Genomic DNA, 14142 nt, shown 5'->3' on the forward strand with positions numbered 1-14142 from the left:
GATCGGGACTGTTGTTTTGGATTCATGGCCACGAACGAAGAATCATGTGCATCCAGTGAAATTACGCCACGGAGAGCATCTTCTTTAGGAAAAAGGAAGCCATGAGGGTCTTAATCTACGACTTTAATTGTACTGTTACTTTACTAATAATGCACCAGTCGGCAATTGAACACCTCCGATGGACCAGTGGCGGAGCACGGCCGCACGGGCCGCAGGGCATCTTCGCCGCGGTCCCGTCGTCTGCGCCGACGCACATGAGTCGATAGGGGGCAAATTTGACAATTTTGACCTCGGGACAAAATCATTTCACAGAATGAACTGGGTGCGAAACTATTTCACTCCCCTGATCTTTTTGTGTAGCGCCCGCCACGCCGGCGCCACACCGTACTGTGCAGCGCCTAGCGCGGCGGCGTTGCACACCTGTCCACCGTGGCAGCCCCTGGACCCGCACCCAGCAGTGCGGCGCCTCCGAGCTAAGCGCCACACATGGTGCAGCGCCTAGACGCTGGGCGCCCCACATGTAATGTGCAGCGCCTAGCGGCTAGGCGCTGCACTGTGACTTATCCAGCCACTTTGCTGGCCCCCCTCCCCCACCCCCCACCCCCCCACACCACACACTCTCCCACTCTCTCCCCGAGCTTTGGCCCCTCTCCCACTCTCTCCCCCTCTCAAATCCTCTCCCAAATCTTGCAAATTTGAAGAATTTGTCCGTGGATTTCGAAGTCAAACCCTCCCTCAAGGTAATATTCTCTGATCCCCTTGTTTTGATCCAAGTAAAGTTCTCCCATTGCTCATTCGTTGCTAGTTTGGGGAAACCCTAATTTTGTTTGGATCTAGAGATTTGCATGGAGATGTGAGATGTTTGTTTGCCAATTTCTATGATTAGGCTTTGTTAGTATGCTAGGGTTATTCTTATGGGTGTTCTTATGTTGGTGCTAGAGTTAGGTTTAGGGCTAGGGTTATCGTTATGGTTATGGTTAGGGTTAAGGTTAGGGTTAGGGTTGTTGTTTGATATATATATTAGGGTTTGTATTCCGTGTTTATCCTTGGATTAGTCTCATGGAAGCAATGTTACCTTGTGTTCTTTGAATGCTTATAGGGATGGGAAGAACATGTGTGTTTGTTCATCATGGGGACAAAGACGCCTTTTTGAAAGGCAATATAGAACCGGACCCGGATGAGCTTGACATGGTGTTTGATAGTAGTCCTAGCTATGCGGAGCTCTTGCAACAAGTTAGGAAAGATTTGAATTGGATGGACCCTAGTGATATCATTGAGTTGGAGGGAAGGCATAATGTTGGTTTTGGAATGCACATCCGTTGGAAGACAATGCGTGTCAACTCGGAGCAACGTTGGGTTGCATACAAGGAGACGGTGGCCGAATCACTAGACAAGGCTCTTGAGTTATTTGCAATGAAGAAGGTTAATTCAAGTTTGCATTTGGACTTGAACCGGAACCCCTCCCCTTTGGTTGCTAGTAGCCCCCCACCCTTGAAGCGAGATGAAATTGTTGAACCTCTTTTGACCCAAGAAGTGAGGCCAACATTGAGCCCGTTTACAAACAACCAAGATGAAGCTTTGCAAGAGGACAATGATGAGTATGCGGACGATGACAATGAAGTTGATCTCCATGACAACAATGTGGGTGATCTCGACAAATATCATTTGCAAGAGACAATGGACCATTCCATCCCTTTTTCCCGTGCATATGCATCGGACTCGGATGACGATGGTCCCGATGAACAAGTTGATGCGGATGGGTTCACGGTGAAGGAGGCCGAAGCTTTCGAGAAGGTATTTGGTCGGGATCATCGGACTACATTGTTCAAGAATGTTAGTCTCGCTGATGAAGCCGTGGTAGATGGTGGCCAATGTGTACCTCTTGGGGTTAGGCCAAGCTCTCACCGTGATTTGGTAGACGACAAGAACCGGATTGCTAAAGGTTCTAAGTTCGACACCTTGTTGGAATTGAAGATGTGGCTCGACAACTACTCGGTTACGCATTATCGTTCACACAAGGTGGTGAACTCGGACGTCAATGTGCGCTACACGGTTGCATGTGCATGTGAAGATGAAATATGTCCGTCGATTGTGCGTGCAAGACCATGGAAAGGAGGTCCAACTTGGCATGTAGTGAGTTATGTGCCAACTCACTTGTGTTTTTTTGTCATTCATACTGGGTCATTTTCAGCCACAGTTCAACATTTCGTATAATAAACATTAAGGTTCAAAAAGGGTTCACCAAAGACATCATTTCTTAGAAAGGACCATCACAATAAGTTCAAGTTTAACATAGAGCTACCACCACTCCAAGTTCAACGACATAACAAATTCCACATTACTAATAGCTACGACCACTCCAAGTTCAACGACATAACAAATTCCACATTACTAATAGCTACCACCACTCCAAGTTCAACGACATAACAAATTCCACTCTAAGTTCAACATTATAAATAAAGGACGATGACTGGTGCTTTCCGCGCTTGCTGGCTCCTCCCCCCCTCTTGACGCTTATCTTCTTCACCTTCCTAGGAAGAGGAACCCGCTCCGGCTCCGGCTCCGGTTCCTCCACGTCATCTACATAGTCATCCAAATAGTCATCCAAAGCCGCCATCCGCGAGGTGCCGACCGTCCTTTTGCCTCTTTGGCCTCTTTGGGTGAAGTCTTCAGGTGTGTACTTGTTGATTCCCTTCCTAGGCTTCAACTCGTATGCAGACCGAGCCTGGTACGTCCCCATGGTCATATCATCAGCAACCTATGCATCAACAGAAGATATGAAAAGACCGTGTGTGAGGATATAGTTAGCAATGCATCAACAAATGGATATATATCGTCATGCCATACCTCTTGGGTGACCACACCCACATCCTCATCCTCGAAAGGTTCACCATGGCCCTGCCCCGAAGCGGGATCTGATGGTGTCGCCGACCTAGACCGTTCTGGTGATACATACTCGGGGTCACGACAACCGAAAAGGTTTGATAGCCGCCTTAACTTTTGGCCCTGGCGCTGCAACATGTACAAGTGAATGAGACATGGAACGTAGCAACAAATGTTAAGTGCTAGTTTGAAGGAGATGTGAACCTTAATGAATGCTCGAAGTGCACCTTCCCCATCGCTTTTGCCAGCCGGGGTTGTTTCCAGAATAGTCTCGGTCTCATCAGCTGCTTTCTTGATCTGGGCACGCTATGAACAGAAACGGTATCAAAGTGTTTGGCAAGCGAAGATGTGAATAGTGCGAATGGAAAAGCGAAAAGGGCTAACCACAAAGTTCATCATTGGAGCTGAAGGGATCACTGAGTTGCCTTTCCTGACTAATGCGTTGTACTGGTGCTAGGCTACCTCATCAAAAACGGTGGGTTCTTCCAGAATCTCCTCAGCATACGCCGGCTTGCATACCTCCACGCGGGTACTTGCAAGAAACCATGTGAGATAGTTGTTGAACGCGATCGGGCAGTGCTCACGAAGCTGGGCTCGTTTTCCAGCCCTTGCTTGCTCCACACTAAGAGCGAACTGCACGAGATACTTCCTGTGATGCTTGGCCCAATCCTTGATCTTCCGCTGCTTTTTCCTATCCAACCTGCAAGTTAGAAACAGAATATTAGCATCATCGAAACCGTCGAGAAGCTGCTAAGTGCTCAAGGTTAATTATATCTTACGCGTGTAGCAACTTGTCCGTGTCCTCCCACTCCGGCGGGTGTGGCTGGAACAAACCAAACTGGCGGAACACCCAATGTGGCAGGTGAAGCTCAACCGCCCAGTTGCATATCAGTGGGCACCGCATATGCATAGGGTTACCAAAACTCTATCATTTTCCATACGGCTCCCATTCCACCTGCAAAATGGGATTGAATGCAAAATTGATATCGAGTTACGATACAAGCATGATAATCACTTATGCAATGTCGGTTCACCTGCTCAGGCGTGATCGCGTCCAGCTCGCTCTTGTACAACTTGTACATTACCGAGGGATCATCCGTCGTCTCATTTAACACGTCCCACTTGTAAGCCCAAGTGGGGAGCCATAGTGGGTCGTCTTTGTCGTCCCAATCCTCGTACTTCACGGTCTTCGGTCGTCCAACCGGCAAACGCTCCCAGCTCCATATGAAAAGTGCGAGCAGACAACCACCAATACCTCCAGTGTGCCTACAACAGGCTTCGTCCAACTGCACATAAAAGAGAACATGGTCAAATTTGCCGCAAGAGCGCATTGATAATGTATCAATGAAGTGAAAAGGAAACAACTTCATACATGTCGATACAAGTAAGCCAGTGTCGCCGAACCCCAACTCCATTTGCTATCGAAGACGGTCAACGCCTTCAGCCACATCCATGGAGCATTCTTGCCTGTGCCATCAGCAAACATAGTCCTGGATATCACGTACCACATGTAGACACGAGCATATGTCTTCACCATGTCCTCATTAGCATCCTCAGGGAAAGTACTGAAGTTCGATGATATCCACGTGAAAGTAGCGCCGGCTGCGACTCTTTCCTTCTTCTTATCTTCTGCTTCTGGTTCCCGAGGCTTCGGAGGAACCATACCGATAAGGGCATGCATCTGCGCGCGCCACCCATCAGAATCGGTGTTCATACATAAATGATTGCCATCGATAGGAAGACCGGTGATCATAGCAATATCCTGGAGCGTCACGGTCATCTTCCCGGTCCGAACATGGAAAGTGTGTGTCTCCGGCCTCCAATGATCAATAAGCGCGGTGAGTGCTACAGCATTGTTGGGTGGCGTCGACCGACGGACCAACTGAATGAAAGGGAGAAGTCCTGCCTCCCTTACATATGGTGTGTACCGCTCATCATAGCGCATCCATCCAAGGGTGACCCCGTGAGACCGAAGCTTCAGAGGTGCAAGCTCCTACAAACAAACAAATCATAACATTACATACGGGGCATTTGTGTTTGAAAAAAAATACGAAATTCATAACACCGGCCACTTTCAGTATTACCCGCTGCTCCACCGACATAGCGTACGACCGGTGTTGTTTGTCCCAATGATCATCGAGAAGCCAAACCATCCTAACAATTTCAACAAAGCATTCTTGTCAACACGATTATCTTTTCAATTCAAAAAAACTAAAGTAGGCCTACTACATGCAAGATTCAAAGCATATGTATCCAAAGCATTTTTCTCAATACGAGTATAATTTCAGTACAAATAAACTAAACTAGGCCTACTTCATACAAATAACTTTTCCATAGAAATAACATGTCAATCTATGTATCCAACCATATCTTTTCAATAAAATAAAATAAAATAGGGTTCCACAAATCAAACAAACAAGGGTTGTAATACATGCAAAATTCTAATACATGCAAGATTCAAATCTAATCAAATCAAACAAGGATTCCCCAAATCTTCAAAATACCATATTTTGTATGGATAGAAAGAAGGGGATCGGAGGAGAGTACCTTCTAGGATGGATTGGTGAAGAAATGCACGGACCAAATCGTCGGATCTGAAGGATTTGGGAGAGGGGATTGAGAGGGGGAGAGGAGGAAGCCGCCGGCGCACCTGTTCTGTAACTCCTCCTGGAACGAATGGGTGGGGTGAGAGGAGGGGGAGCGGGCGGCTAGCATCTAAGTCACAGTGCAGCGCCTAAGGGCTAGGCGCTGCACATTACATGTGTGGCGCCTACCTCGTAGGCGCTGCACTGCCTGGTCCGGGGCCAGGGCTGCCACGGTGAACTGGAGTGCAACGCTCCCGAGCTAGGCGCTGCACCGTTGGGTGTGGCGCCGGCATGGCGGGCGCTGCACAAAAAGTTAGGGGAGTGAAATAGTTTCACGGGCAGTTCATTCTGTGAATTGATTTCGTCCCGAGGTCAAAATTGTCAAATTTGCCTTGATACGGCGCCGGTGGTACCAAGCAGCGGCACGTACTCGCATATGATTCGTGGGATTCTGGGGCCTTGTCTTCTAGGAGTAGGTAGACCACCTACGCTACGTTATCATGCATGCATGCACAGTTCATTCATGATTCGTGGGTGGCGAGATCAGATCTCGTAGGCAGCCTATAGCCGAGGCGCACACGGCACAGGTGATCGGTACGCGCACTGATTACTCCGAGCCAACGACCAGCCACGGCCGTTAGGTGCCGGAGAAGAACGGAAAATGCTCTGTTTTTGGCAGGCCAAACTGCTTGCACGATTGAGCAGTCGCGGTTGCAGTTGAGGAACCGAACGTCCTTCCTCTTCTTGCGCAGGGTTGACAAGGTAAAAGACTCATCCATCCATGCCGTCGGTGCGTGCGCAACTTCTCTGACGACGACAATTTTGTTGTGCGCTCGCAAGAACTTTCTTCCATCATACACTACTCCTTGCGCCAGAGTTATGGATACAGGTCGCCGACCACAAGAGTTCACCACACGTCCTGCTTACGCACTGCGCCAAACAGGAAAACAGTTCGGCGCTGAAACATCAAAATCTCGACAACCTGCGCCGCCGTCCGCCGGCAGCCCGCGGCGGTAGCTCATCACGCTGCCGGAGGCAGCCCAGCAGCCCCCTGTGGATCTCGCTCTCCTACCACGGCCGTTGCCAAGGATGGGTTCTGTGCAAGTGTTCGGTCCAGGTTCATTGTACTTCTCCGTCCCGCCCGGCCGTTCTCGCGGGAGGCGAGGTTCATGCCGCCGGTAGATGCGCTCGTGCGCACGCCCTGTGAGTTGTTGACGATAGCGATTGTTGCCTCGAGTTGCCAAGATTTCTTCCCTCCCACCATATCGTACAGAGCAGGTCCGCCGACCAGTTCGCAGTCACCACCACACTTGCGGTGGCGTGGCATGCCGCTTTAACACGACCCAAAGAAAAGAAAAACCAAACGAATTCGCCATTGGAAGTTTGAAACAAGAAATCTCCGCGCCCGCCCGCGGCGGCGGCATGCCGGCACCGGGACGGCACGGCACGGCGAAGCGACATAACATTCTTGGCCCGGCTCACACTCGGCAGCTTTTTCACACTGCCTGAGGCTTCACGGCCGGCTCGAGCCAGTCGCTCCAGAACGCCGCGGCCTCCGCGCCGTGGCCCTTGACGACCTCCACCACCGACACCGCGTCGGCGATCCGGAACACGGTCACCTTGGCGACAATGCCGCCGGCCTCCGCCTCCACGTACACCGGCCCGGCGCGGCCCTTCCCTTCCCTCCTCACGCGGTGCCCCTGCTTCTTCCCGGCGTCCTCGACCCGGGCCAGCACGGCCGCGGCGGGCTCGCCCACGAACACCCGCTCCGTGCCCGGCCCGGCGCCGAACAGCCCGGAGAGGTCCGAGCCGGGCGAGAAGGCCAGGATGTCGAACGCGGTCATGTCCCGCGCCATGTCCTCCTTGAACTCCGTCTTGAACCACGCCTCCTCCTCGTGCCCGCGCATCAGCTCCTCCAGCTCGCCGTCGCCGCTCGCGCCGTGGCGGAACCAGGGGTGCTCCATGATGCCGTCCGTGTCGATGCGCGTCGACGGGTTGGGGTCGAGGATGCGGCGCAGCAGGTGGCGGAGCGCCGGCGAGAACCAGTTCGGGCACCGGAACCGGCCGGCGTAGATCTTGCGGTACATGTTGATGAGGCTGGCGTCGTTGAAGGGGAGGTAGCCGGCGGCGAGCACGAAGAGCACCACGCCGCAGGACCAGATGTCGACCTTGGCCGGGTGGTACCCCTGCTTCGAGAGGATCTCCGGCGCGACGTAGGCCGGGGTGCCGCAGAGGGTGTGGTGGAGGCTCTCGTCCGCGATGGCGCCGAGGCCGAAGTCGGCGACCTTGAGGTCGCCGTCGCCGTCGAGGAGCAAATTCTCCGGCTTGATGTCGCGGTGGTAGACGCCGCGGGAGTGGCAGTACCGGACGGCCGACACGAGCTGGCGGAAGTAATGCCGCGCGAGGTCCTCCGTCATGCGGCCGTCGGAGTCGACGAGCGAGAACAGCTCGCCGCCGGCGGCGAGGTCGAGGACAAAGTGGACCTTCTTGCGCGTGCCGAGAATCTCGTGGAGCCTCACGACGTGGCGGTGGCGCAGGCGGCTGAGGATGGCCGCCTCCCGCTCGATGGCGGCGGACCCGGCGGAGCCCTCCCCCTCGCGCGCGCCGGCCCGCGGGTTGGGGAACGACTTGATGGCCACGTCCCGGCCCGTGAGGATGTCTCTGGCCCGGTACACCTTGGCGGACGCGCCGCGGCCGAGGAGCCCGCCCAGATCGTACCTCCCCAGCAGGAGCTTCGGGGCGGCGAGGGATTGGGACTCGTCGCCCGGCGCCGCGGCGGATGGGACGGCGCTGGAGGCGGACGGCATCGTGGCGGCGGGGTATGCTGTGTGGCCGCCGTCGCCCTGCGCGGTCGTGACTGTGGGGTAGTAATTTTCTCCGGCTGTATCGGCGGCCGCAAAAGAGATTGGAGATCGCTCGCTCCCGTGTTCTGGCCGGAGAGTTCTCTCGGGGCTTGGGATTCTGTCTCTGGTTTCTGGGTTGAAGACGATCTGGGGCGCCACGGGGGAGCTATTTATGCGGGGCTGCGGGGGAGATTCGTGAGCCCACGGCCAGTATGACCGGTGGGGCCCGCGTGTTGTGGTGTTAACTGCTGCCGCTGTGGCAGCAGCCGGGAAGTTTCTTGCTAACACGACGCGCTGCTCATTAATTATGGTTCCGATTCTCTTATTATTTTCAGAGATTTTATATATTTAAACGAATTATTGATTTATTGTTGCATGCATGGTACGGTTTGGACGTACGGTGCAACGACGGATTCCGTGTGCTGTTGCTGTTGCTGTTTGGAGTGAATGGCGAGGAGTTTTGGACGGTCAGGTTTTAGTGGTTGGGGAGGATGGTACAGTCAGGGCTTTGAAGAGGGCTGGGTTGAAGGGGGAGTGAGATGATTGTGTTTGGGTTTGATGAATGTTCTCACTTGTGAGGTAGTGGTGCATGTTTGTGGATGAATGAGAATTTAGATCTTTGCAGATCACGGTCGAGTTTTTAACTCCGCGGTTTCTTTGAGATTGATTCTCCCATGAGTAAGGTGGGGATGGCGCTGACACAGGTCGGGGAGCGACGTCGGAGGCTGTAATGTACCGAGGGTCCGAGGCGGAGGTGGTGACACCGCAGAATCACATCTTCGGGAAATAGGAGAAGGAAGGTTCGTGCATCGATGGTCAGAGTTTAGGATGAAGCCCGTGCATCAATCAAAGAAATGAGATCTTTGTATATCACAGTCGAATTTTTAACGATGCGATCTCTTTGAGATTCTCTCTCAAGTAAGGAGGAAACTGCGAGAATGTGGGCCAGCACCGAAGTCGGAGGCTAGAATTGGTCGAGATGGAGGTGATGACAATGCGGAATTGCATCGATGGGGGATAGGAGACGGGAGGTCCATGCATCGGGAGTTAAGAGTTTAGGGTGACGTACCAGCCCCAAAGACTGAATATCACGCCCCCTAGTCTTAGAGTGGTGGTCAGAGTCTGTGACAGTAGTGGCGACGATGGCGGTTTGGTGAAAGCGGAGCGGCGAGACGACGTGGTAGCGACGACGATTTAATGATAGTGCTGAAAAAGCTATTACCTTCATCCCAAATTACTTGTCTTATATTTATCTGGATACGGGTATCTAGACACGTAAACAATTTTACTAATTAGCTTTGTCTAGATACTGATGTATCTGGACTCAGATGTATCTATACACGAAGATATGGATGTATCTGGACTCTCAGATGTATCTAGACACGAACATATGGATGTATGTCGTATCTTGGTGTCTAGATACATCCATGCCGTATCTTCGAGTCTAGGTACATTCGTATCCACACAAACTTAAGACAACTAGTTCGGGACCGATGGAGTATGTTTTAAAAGAGAAACTATGTTCAAGGTACCTCTGTATTTTTATAAATAATGATGGTGCCTTTCCCAAAGTGTAAATAATGGTGGCACCAGCAGCAGCTAAAACGGGCCATGTTTCGTGTTGCTGGAACAACCACAACACCATACCAAACAAGGAAGGAAAAAATCATTTAAATGGAGCCTTTTATCTGGTGCCGAAAATACCTACTTTCCAGCTTTAATCTTCGTTGGCACACCACATTTTCGCAACAAACAACCAGTATATCTTGTATACACAATAAATAAAGGAAAACAACAAGTGCATATCTCAAAGTACATCCATCCGAATATGACGTTCAAAAAAGAATATACTAATCGCATTGCAAAAATGCTGGGACTACGGGGGCAAACGGAGGCCACAGGCCTACTGCGACGCACAGATTCGTCGGATGCATCCGCGTCGCAGAGCACAAGACACGGATATTGGACGGAGATTTCTTCTGCTCCGCTCCGTATCTTTCATTCTTTCCCTGTCTTTGCTTCAAGCAAAGCTCTCTGGATGGATATCTCGCGCTGACCGCGAAATACACTCCACGCATTGCCGCGGCGCTGCACCAGCACATGCGCCTCTCGAAGACGTGTTTGCGCCTTGCGCCACGCGTCGCGTACACGGAGCAGGCATCTCCATCGCTGCGTGTCTGTGGCTTGAACATTTTTTTTCTGTTTTTTTGAGATTTCGTCGTGGCCGTGACGGTCCAGCAAGAGCAACAAAAGTTTGTGCGGTTATTTCCGGCTCGGAGCCGAACGAAACAGGGACGGGCAGTCGACCGAGACAGGTTTGTCCGCGAAAGTTACCGGAAAACGGGCGCTGCGTCGTCCAGACCACGTGGTACGCGTTGGGTCAATTGTGCACCCCTCCAGTTGGGGCTTACTTATTTAAGCTGCCTTTGTTTGATCACTGTAGTAGGTCACAGTTGTAGCTGGTAAGAATTTGAATTAATTCCTTGAAAAAAAATGGAACTGTGGTTGTCCTTGACAGCCGATAAGTAGTAGTAGTTGTTCTTGTTACGCTGCTGGCGACCGGTTGCACTGCACTGCAGAGATATAGTATACGAAAATGCGTATGTGCGGGGCTAGGTCCGGCGGCGCGAGCGTGAGCGTGCACCGCAGACATAACTCATAGTATATGTATGGTTATTTTCGGAGAGTTTTGAACGACTTGTTGTTGCATGGTACGGTACGGTCTAGAGGGATCACGTACGGTACAACGACCGCTACCGTGTGCTGTTGCTGTTCGGACTGAATGGCGAGGTGTTTTGGACGGTCGAGCAAGCGGTGGACAAGGAAGGTACAGCCAGGTCTAAGCTTCAAAGGATAGTGAGCTGCTCGTGTTTGGGTTTGATACATACGCTCACTCGTGCGTTAGTGGTGCAGGTTGTTTTGGATGAAGGAATTAGATCATCATGGATCATGGTCGAGTTTTTAACTCCACGATTTCTTTGAGATTCTTCCATGAGTAAGGTGGGAATAGTGACAACACAGGTCAACAGCGATGTACCGATGGTCCGAGGCGGAGGTGGTGACACCGCAGAATCGCGTCCATGACGAATAGGAGAAGGAAGGTTCGTGCATTGATGGTCGGAGTCTAGGGTGAAGCCCGTGCATCAATCAGAGAAATGATATCTTTGCAGATCACAGTCGAGTTTTCAACGGTGCAATCTGTTTGAGATTCTCTCTCAAATAGGAGCAAGGAGGAAATGGTGACAACTTGGGGCGGCATCAAAGTCGGAGGCTAGAATGGGTTGATATAGAGGCGATGACAATGCGGAATTGCATTGATGATGTGCACGAGATGGGAGGTTCATGCATCAACGGCTAAGAGTTTAGGGCGAGGCACCAGACCCGAAGAGTGGATATCGTGCCACCCTAGGGTTAGAGTGGTGATCAGGGTCCGTAGCAGTACTAGCGATGGTGGTGGGTTGGTCACAGGGGCGGAGCCAGGCCAGTAGCAGGCCCCGGGCCGCATTGAACAATCGTTACTGGATTTGGGCCTCACGTCCTTAGTAATGCTCCAGTCACCAAAGGACTAGGGCCTCATGCCCCGGGCCTAGGCCCTGGGGCCTGGGGCCTGTCTCCGCCCTTGGTTGGTCAAACAATTTCACGAATTAGGTTGGCTAGAGAAAATAAATGGTTGCACGGAAAAGAAACATGGTGATTCCCTCCATCCCAAATTACTTCTCGCCCAAATGGATGTATCTAGTCTAGATACATCTGTTTGAGCGACAGTAATATGGATCGAAGGGAGTATAAGTAATTTGTGACAAAGCCTGTACTAAATCTAGTGATAGTGCTGAAAAAGCTATGTTTCAAAAAGAGAAAATACAGCTGCTATATGGGGCTTAGTATTATAAATAATACTTGTACCTTTCCCAAAGTGTAACTAATGGTGGTACTACAGCTGCTAAATGGGGCCATGTTTTCGTTTAGCTTTTTTCTTTTTCTTTTGAGGGGAACAGTTTTCGTGTAGTTAGAACAACCCCAACAGCATACATACCAAACAAATGAAGCATTTTATTTGGTGCTGGAAATACCTACTTTCCAACTTTAATCTTCGTTGGCACACCACATTTTCGCAACGAACAACCAGTATATCTTCTACACAATAAATGAAGGAAAACAACAAGTGCATATCTCAAAGTACATCCATCCGAATATGACGTTCAAATGGAAAACACTAATCGCGTTGCAGATATGCCCGTACGGCCAAGCGGAGCGGAGGCCACAGCCATAGGCCATAGCTGCTGCTGCGACGCACAGATTCGTCCGATATCTCCGCGTCGCAGAGCACATGGCACGGATGTGGCGAGACGCGGCGCGAGCAATCACGTCGTCGCTCGCTTCCGCCGAAAGATTTCTTCTGCACTCCGCTCCGTATCTTTCCTGTCTTGCTTTAAGCAAAGCTCTCGGCTCTCTGGATATCGCGCACTGGCCGCGAAATCCACTCCACACGCAGTACACACCTCTAGGAGTACTAGCTTGTGTTTTGCACTTTGCGCCACGCGTCGCGTACACGGAGGCATCGCTTTCGTTTCGTGTTTGTGGCTTGAACGTTTTGCTTTGGCAAATTTCGCCGAGGCCGTGCCGGTCCAGCAACCGTAACAAAACTTTGCTCGGTTATTATTTCCGCTCCATTCGCAAAAATAATAATTAAAATCCGCTCCGGGCCAGACGAAACAGGGATGGGCGACCGTGACAGGTTTGTCCGCGCAAGTTACCGGAAAACGGGCGCTGCGTTGTCCCGATGCCAGACCACGTGTTGTGTATATACCCTCCAACAATTGGGGAAAGACTTTGGACGTTTTACTACTCCGGTCTAGCTCGGGTTTCGTCAAATCAGACGGGCTTACTTATTTTAGCTGCCTTTGTTTGATCACTGTAGAGTAGGTTACAGTTGTTGTTGGTAAAAATTGAATTAATAACTCGTTAAAAAAAGGTAGGTGTATATGGGAGCGCTGTACAACAGCAAAAGCGCTGTCGTTCCCGCACCAGGCGGCGATCTTTTTCTTTTAAAAACTTTCAAACTATTCATATTCAATCATGACAATAAGCACTGAAGCAATCGTTCCCTGCACCTAGTGTACTAGGGTTTCCACTACCTCCAGTCGGCATCGTTGTGCGTCTATCTCGTCTTCTGTGGTCTTAGGACCATGAAGGCGCGATGGATTCCGGCCCTTGCCGGTAGGAGGGCTTCGTTTTTTGATTTTTTTTCCAGTTTCGTTAGGGTTGGTGTCTTGCTGAGAGATGCGAGGCGGTGGTGGCATTGTGTAGATGAAATAAGGTCCTTTCCGCCTCCCCATTCCGGTGTTGTTCCTAGCATCATTGAGGGGTGTGTGAAGGTTTGTATCCAGCGGATCTCGTGGGATTCGGTTACCGTTTGTTTTCGGTGGATCCACGTGGATCTGGTCTTCGTTCATTTGTCCTCATGTGTCTACAGGTTAGATCCTTCTGATCTACGCTTCTCTTCATCGGCGGCGGTTTACTGTTATGGTGTGTTGGACCTATGGAGCCTTAGCACGACGACTTCCCGACTGTCTACTAAAACAAGGTTTGCCTGGCTCGGGTGAAGGAGGGCGATGAAGGCGGCGCGCCTTTTGCTCGCTCCAGTGCTTGTAGTCGTCGTTAGGTGGTCTACGAATCTGGATGTATTTTTTTATTTCGGGTGTTCTTTGTATTACCTTGACAGATAACGAAAAGATCGAAAGTTTTTCTCGCAAAAGAAAAAAAAAGGTAGGAGTAGTTGTCCTTGATAGCTGATGCATAACTAGACACGTAGTAGTAGTTGTTACGCTACT

At 51.0% G+C, this 14142-nt stretch overlaps 1 protein-coding gene across 1 annotated transcript; it reads right to left on the bottom strand.

The window, feature by feature from the left end:
• Nucleotides 1-6692: 6692 nt before the first annotated feature.
• On the bottom strand, nucleotides 6693-8449 carry LOC109765700 (CBL-interacting protein kinase 29). Its single transcript, XM_020324483.3, has one exon. The coding sequence runs from the start codon at nucleotides 8273-8275 to the stop codon at nucleotides 6965-6967; it is 1311 nt and encodes a 436-aa protein (XP_020180072.1). The 5' UTR covers nucleotides 8276-8449; the 3' UTR covers nucleotides 6693-6964.
• Between the last annotated feature and the right edge of the window lie 5693 nt (nucleotides 8450-14142).

The sequence above is a fragment of the Aegilops tauschii genome, chromosome 2, assembly GCF_002575655.3.
Source record: "Aegilops tauschii subsp. strangulata cultivar AL8/78 chromosome 2, Aet v6.0, whole genome shotgun sequence".
Lineage (NCBI taxonomy): Eukaryota > Viridiplantae > Streptophyta > Magnoliopsida > Poales > Poaceae > Aegilops > Aegilops tauschii.